The sequence below is a fragment of the Xenopus laevis genome, chromosome 4L (genome assembly GCF_017654675.1).
Source record: "Xenopus laevis strain J_2021 chromosome 4L, Xenopus_laevis_v10.1, whole genome shotgun sequence".
In the NCBI taxonomy this organism is placed as follows: Eukaryota; Metazoa; Chordata; class Amphibia; order Anura; family Pipidae; genus Xenopus; species Xenopus laevis.
The window spans coordinates 77,545,400-77,553,112 of record NC_054377.1 but is presented as its reverse complement, the minus strand read 5'-3'; the positions used below and the strand labels follow the sequence as shown (position 1 = coordinate 77,553,112).

At 36.7% G+C, this 7,713-nt stretch overlaps 1 protein-coding gene across 1 annotated transcript in view; it reads right to left on the bottom strand.

The window, feature by feature from the left end:
* Positions 1 to 393: 393 nt before the first annotated feature.
* lrrc40.L (leucine rich repeat containing 40 L homeolog) overlaps positions 394 to 7,713 on the bottom strand; it is a 29,423-nt gene continuing 22,103 nt past the window's right edge. Inside the window, exons 11-15 of the mRNA NM_001092203.1 lie at positions 6,189 to 6,296; positions 5,628 to 5,738; positions 4,196 to 4,273; positions 2,467 to 2,652; positions 394 to 940 (exon numbers count right to left, since the gene is read on the bottom strand). Of these exons, the coding sequence (NP_001085672.1) occupies positions 835 to 940; positions 2,467 to 2,652; positions 4,196 to 4,273; positions 5,628 to 5,738; positions 6,189 to 6,296 (589 nt within the window). The 3' untranslated portion in view covers positions 394 to 834. The remainder of the gene's footprint in view (positions 941 to 2,466; positions 2,653 to 4,195; positions 4,274 to 5,627; positions 5,739 to 6,188; positions 6,297 to 7,713) is intronic.

Sequence of the window (7,713 nt, the reverse complement as noted above, 5' to 3'; positions counted from 1 at the left end):
AACAAAGTCTCAATGTAGGTTGAAGATCCATATAGGGGCTACTAAATGGCCAATCACAGCACTTATTTGGCACCCAAGAAATTTTTTTACGCTAATGTTGCTCCCCAACTCCTTTTACTTCTGAATGTTGCTGACGGGTTCAAAAGGTTGGGGATCCCTGAAATAGAAGCTGTGTAGATCCGCGCTCTGCCTAGTAATCCTTTTCCATTAGCACATATATATACCCACGTATTTAGCACCCTAAGCTCCTGCTGTCTTCATAAGATTTCACACAACATGGGTAAAATGTCCAGGAAAAAATGACATTTTGCATATATGAATAACATTCTGCTGAACTTTTACATTAAACATTCTCCAAAAGTGTGGTAGAAAACAATATTCTCAAATAAACTATTTGGGAAGAGTTTGTTTTATTAATGCATTTGTTTAGGCACCTCACCATCTTTATATAACCCATTACAATGTATTACGTTTGCATTATCATCAAATGTCCTATAAATTAAATTAAATGAATTACACACTAGCCATGAAGAATTGTAGTATCACGTAATATATCAATGAACATAAGTGCTTTAGGGTTTTAAGAAGGATAGTAAGTGTAAATAAGTGCAGAAATGTTTTAGATTACATTTAGTTACTAACATTACAACATATGGGCCTATTTGTTTTAATATTTCAAAGAAAAAGTAGATTTTACATTAAATGATCACTACACAGAAATCAGAACATGTTGCTTTTAAATATAGAAAAGGTTTCCACTTATAACCCAAGTCAGTCACCAGCTGCAAATGTAGTAGAGACCCTAGCTTCCATTTTTTTCCATATGAAAAAAAATCAAGTAGGGATACGACTTCTTAAGTATTCTAAAATTGCCACAGTTCCTTTGGCCAAAATAGTTGCTCGTGGATTACGGAATGGGTTGCCTTCTAAATGCAGAGCCCTGTGAAAACAAAGATAATGCATATAAATACAAAATACCAATGTTGTATTCTTTCAAAATCCATATTTAAATACACAACGCCATATTTCTATTAGACTCTGTGTTGATAAATGCATATTGACAGTGCAATTTGTTGGCTTTCCATTTTATTTCAAAATCCAGTACGCTCTTTTTTTCATTAAGGAAGGCAATTTTTTTTACCTTGAAAATTTTTGCTTGAGTGGTACCAATGAGTCTTTGGTACTGGTACTACTACTACTACACAAAAAATGTAAACAAGCTCTCTCTGGTTACAATAAACATGTAAAAACACAGTCAATTTTTCAGATGTTTAAAGGAACAGTAAAACCAAAAAATGAAAGTCTTTTAAAGTAAAAAAATATATATATATAATGTACTGTTTTGCTGCACTGGTAAAACTGCTGTGTTTGCTCAAGAAAAACAACTATAGTTTATATAAACAAGCTGCTGTGTAGCCATGGGGGCAGCCATTCAAGCACAGGATACACAGCAGATAACAGATAAGCTCTGTAGTATACAATGGGATTCTTAAGAACTTATCTGTTATCTACTGTGTATCCTGTGCTTAAATGGCTGCCCCCATGGCTACACGGCAGCTCATTTATACAAAATAGAGTTGTTTTTCTGAAGCAAACAAAACTTTTAACATTACAGGGCAGCAGTACATTATATTGCCATTCCTTAATATACTTTCAATTTTTGTTTCTCTAAATAGTACACATCAAAAAGTTTCCCTGCTCTCAGCAGCTTATCTCCGTCCCTGCATAAACGGAAACATGCAAGATCTGTGCCTTCACGCTATGCCTTCCGCTCAGACTTTCTGGAATTTCAACCAAATGCATTTTGCAAGACAAGCTCTTTTGATGCATGCAGAACAACTCTCTATGCACTCTGGGTCCACACATACAAATAGCCATGCATGCCAGAACTACAGTTCCTGGCATGCTTTAACCCATGAAAAATATATGAGCATGCTGCAATTTGTGGTCCACTACATCTGATCAGCACTTGCATTGATTTGTGGCCTGTAGACTTCCAGCAACCAACCTGTGTTTGTTTGTATAATTTTTGTCAGGAACTACAGGAGGTCTATAGGTAGTGATATGAAAGGTTTTGTCCATACAACAAAAGAAAAATGCTTAATAAAAACTAAATATTCAAAAAAGCGATCGTCAAATACAAAGGGGAACATAATTATACATTCACCTCCAAATTTTGTCATTAAAAAATAAAAATATATGATGGTATATTCCCCATTTAGGGCATGGAGAATGACAAAACCCAAGATAAAGCAAGGTCACCTCATTTTACAGTATATCTAGACAATAGTGCCCTATAAAAAAAATGGTGTCTAAGGTAAGCTAGATAAAAAACCAGAATCAGGTGACTGCACCCAAGGAAGGGAACCACCCTGACTGCTTGTGCACCATCATTTGCTGACAAAAATACATGACGGTATCTTGCCCACGTAGGGCCTGGAAAATGGCAAGATAAAGCTAACTCACCTTAGACTTTCACAGTTTCCAAGAGCTGGAGGAATTTGCAGTAGGTCGTTATTCTGAAGATCCAATGTGGACAGTTTGGTCATTTTTTTAAGCTGAATAGGGTCTATTGATCCAATCTGATTGCTGCTTATAAGAATAGTTTCAAGATTTGGTATTGTATAAAGAACATCTGGAAAATGCTTAAACCTGTAAAATAAACAATGCAATTATACTCCTAGACAACAGTGCCCAAAAACAACTCATAATTTGTGGCAGAATTTTACATCCAACAGTCTACACTCCATTGTGGTTGTTAAAAGTTTGACAGCAGTGTTATGGTAGATATGGAAAAACTGATGCTTCAAGCATTCGAGTTAGGGTTGAGTAAATAAATGAAAGATTGAATATTTAGGGTTTAACAGGAATGATGCTACACTCTTAAAGGAAAAACTAAAGCCTACACATGGCACAATAAAATTAAAAGTGAAGGTATCTGCGGTGAGTCTGTTTGTTCATGTTCTTGAACAAAATACTGTATATCATAATACAGTCTGAATGGCAGCCAGTGTCAGTTTAATGTAAAGCCTACAGAACTATATTTTGAATTTGTCCCAGTTAGACTTCCCCACAGGCCTTCTTCCTAACTGAATAAAAAAAAAGTGCACTGTCCCCCTATGTCATCTGCACAGCAGTGTTGGAGGCGCCTTTTACAGATGCAAAAGCACAATATCAGGTGACTGCACTACCCCAAATGCTTGTGCATCATAATCTGCTGAAAACAATTTGTAGGGCGGATCCCCATACATAGTCCATATGTCATGTCCAATATTGAAGATACACTAATTTATAAAGGTGAAAGTATCGCTAGTGCAAACAGTGTTAAAACAATTTTAATAAAAGGGTACAAAAATATTCCAGTTGCTTTAAATTACTAGTCTACTAATTCTCAGGGATGCGCCATCCAAAAGAAACTTAAAAGGACAAGGAAAGCCAGGCTCATTCTTTTTTTCCTAAACAGAGATTGCCTCCATTTTTCTTACACTAGCACATGCACAGTAAAGTGCAATCTGAAAATGTGAACTGGGAGTCTAAAGGGGTCAAAACCTTCAAGGCAGGTTGCAAATTGCAAAAGACAGGTGAAGTACACCATATGTTTGCCCATTGCACCCTAAATGATGCAGGTCTGGGCACTCAAAAAATAGGGCACAGACATGAATATAGCAGTGTCTGCACTCTTCCCACTTCCTACCTGTCCACTTAATTGCACTTCATTCAGATGTGCAAGTTTTGTTGCAGGCAACAACGGGGGCAGATGTTAAAGACACAGCTGTCCTGCATGCACAGCCACTGCATAGCACGATACTGCTCCTGTCAAGCGTGAATGAGCACTAAGGGGGGTGCCATAGCTTAATGCTCCTGGACTTGCAGCAGGAGCAGTTGTAAATGATCTCTTAAGTCTGTTGAGGGTCACGTGGAAATGGTAAGAAAGAAGGCAGCTCAAGTTACAAAATTTGCCTGAATTTTGACCATGGCATGATATGTCTGAAACCATCACAGCGCATGAAGGGCTTTCCTGAGAATGGTTGTGAGTGTGCCATATTTGTGAGATTTCTTTTGAAAATGTGTCTTTGTTGATAAGCACCGCTCACCCCCCATGTGTTACGTGTCACATGAGTGCATTTTACCCTTAATTAAAAGATCTGAATTATATGTCAGAATTTTCCACAGCAATTTGAATACATTTACAAACCTGTTGAAGGAAAGGATTATAGACTGAAGCCGTGTCAGTGCTTCCATCTCAGGAGGCAGGGATGCGAGTGCATTGTTTCTGTAGCATAAGAAAAGAATACAAATGTCAATAAAGAATGTATGTATGTATATATATATATATATATATATATTTATTTATCAGGTCATAGAGGCATAAGACCCTGCAGAAGAGAAACCCAAGAAGGGAAATGCCCATCACTTCAATAGCTGAACACATTTTACAATTCCATCCATGAATGTTTTTTGGCCACTGTTAACCCGTTCATGCATCCCGTTACAGGTCTACACTTGGTGGTAGACTGAAGCACCAACTGGCCTGGGTGCACTACCAATATACTATATCCATCCAAAGAAGATCAGCACTCTCAGGGCTTAAAAATATGAAAAAGGTTTTGAAAAGGATTTTAGTATAGCATAAAGATTTTAGTGTTGCAACAAGAATGTAATTTGAGTAGTTCAGCAACAGACCTGGCTCTGATGCAAATCAAGTGATAACACTACAGCTGTTGTTTTTCCCGCCAGTTAGTAGTTATAAGGCATGTACATTGATAGATTCAGATTCACTTTGATAAAGGCCCGAAACATTAGTCCTCTGCTGTGTTATTTTCAATAAAACCTTTTTCATATTTTTAAGCCCTGAGAGTGCTGATCTTCTTTGGATGGAGATATATAAAAGTAAAAAATAAGCCAGCACCAAGCGTCTTAATGTGGAAAGAAATATATGTATTAATTACATGGTATGTAGAACCAACGTTTCGGCCCAATTTTCAAAGATTTCAAAAATAATAATAATAATATATATTATTTTTTTAATCTTTGAAAATTAATGTAACTTGTGCACTGTGGGATCAAGTTGCCCTCCAGTGCAGTGCAGTATAGTGAAAAAACATTTACAAACTTATTTGGTAATATTACATTAGTTTAAAGATGTGCATTACATTTTCTTTACAGACGAATTGCAGAAATTTTGAAACTCCATTTATTTATTTTACTAGTGTGAGACATGTAATACATTACAGTTCAATAGTCTTTTAAAAGTAAAGGTATGTGACCCATTATCCAAAATGCTTGGGACCATGGTTTTCCGGAAAACGGATCTTTCTTTATAGCTTTATTATTACAGAGAAAAAGATAATTATTTTTAAAAATCAGAATTATTTTATTATAATAGAGTCTATGGGAGATGGCCTTCCATAATTCGGAGCTTTGCTGATAACAGGTTTCTGGATAAGGTATCCCATACCTGTAATAGAAACCAGCCCGCACACTCATCACTCACTTTTAACATTTTTTCCTACAACTTGTTCTCATTTGGCAAAAGCTGGACATTACCAGTTTATGGTTTATAGCTGGAGAAAATTGATGTGAAAACCATGTATTAATATATGCATTCTCCATGCAATAATACATACCTCATATCAAGGTGTGTTAATTTCAGAAGCATACAAAGATTTAGAGAAATTGAAGAGATTTTGTTAAAACCCAGGTTGACATCATACACTGAATCTTTCATTTCCACAATCCTGTAAGTGCATGAAAACACTCAAATTAATTCCAAAGACACAGATTGAAGGAACACTCAATCGTTTGCGCGTTCTCTCAACTCCATTATAAAATTGTAGCCTTGAAATCAAGAAAAGCTTACCTGCAGCCCTGCTAAACGACAACGCTAATAAATGTTAGATTTTGCAATTTGACAATATATGAAAATAAAAGGATATGTTGCTACTGATATTAAGGAAGTCAAAATAATGAGTTATTTGTTGAGTCAACATGTTACGGCACTCAGCAGACAGTTTGAATACCTTTATTTAATGAATGAATTGCTGTCTTGCACAAATAGCTCATTCTGTCAATAGGAGAGTGGACAGTGAGCTACTTGCTCACTGCATAGCTATTGGACATTTTTAAACCAAGTTGGCACATATCCTAAATATGGTTACACAGGTAACCAGAAAACTGATGATTCATACCTTGCTGGAACTTCTGTTAGTTGGTTTTTGCTGAAATTTACTGTTGTGATAGGACTAGATGCAGCTGCATTGAATACTGCTTCTGGTATAAGAGATGCTTGCTTTTCACTAGGAGAAAGAACAGAAAAACTTTAAAGGGGACCTGTCAACCTAAGAAATAATTCCAAATTCTTTTCTATCACATTAGCTGAGCAAAATAAACTTTACTTACTTACACAATATTTATTATTCATATTTTGTTTCCTTCAGTCTTGCAATTCACAGTCACATCAAGCAGGCAGGGGCCACTTTGTGGACAAGGCAAGTTGTGCATCACCACAAAATATTGTGTATGCACTAGAATGGAGGACCTAATGCCCCTGCTCGGTACCCTACACAACTATAGAGCGTGAGAATGGGGGGGGGGGGGGTGAATGTGAGGAGTGCAGTGACACGTAGGAAGTACAGAATGCAAAGTGAAAGTAATTGACTGCACCACCTCTAAGCCTTGGGCATAGAGGCGGGACAGGAAATATATGATTGACAGCTCAGATATTTAAAAACCTTTATAACATACTGTATATGGATGTTTTAGAAAAAAATTATTATGGTTTCATTTTTAATTTGCAAAGGACTTTCATTATACAGCTTTTTATGTGTGTGTGACAAGCACCCTTTAAAAGGGATGTGGAGAAATTGTCACTGAATGGACAGTCTCTCCACAACCTCTCCCTCCCCAGGTAGAGTACAGAGAAACATACATAACCAATACTAAAATATAAAGATTTATTGTTACTGTGACAGGCTGGTTATGTTGTGATTAAATGCAATGAGTATTCGTACCAGGATTTCAGGGGTTGATCCAGACCTACAGTCATATGAAAAAGTTTGGGAACCAATCTTAATTCTTTGGAGTTTTGTTTATCACTGGCTAAGCTTTCAAAGTAGCAACTTCCTTTTAATATATAACATGCCTTATGGAAACAGTATTTCAGCAGTGACATAGTTATTGGATTAACAGAAAATATGCAATATGCATCATAACAAAATTAGACAGGTGCATAAATTTGGCCACCGCAACTGAGATATTACATCAATACTTAGTTGAGCCTCCTTTTGCAAATGTAACAGCCTCTAGACGCCTCCTACAGCCTTGATGAGTCTCTGGATTCTGGATGGTGGTATTTTTGAACATTCTCCAGTTCAGTTAAATTTGATGGCTGCTGAGCATGGACAGCCTGCTTGAAATCATCCCATATATTCTACAAAATATTCAAGTCGGGGGACTGTGACGGCCATTCCAGAATATTGTACTTCTCCCTCTGCATAAATGCCTTTGTAGATTTCGAAGTGTGTTTAGGGTCAGTCTTGTTAGAATATCCAACCCCTGCGTAACTTCAACTTTGTGACTGATGCTTAAATATTATCCTGAATTTGTTGATATTGGGTTGAATTCATCTGTTCCTCGATTTTAACAAGGGCCCCAGTCCTTGAACTAGCCACACAGTCCCACAGCATGATGGAACCTCCAAATTTGACAGTAGGT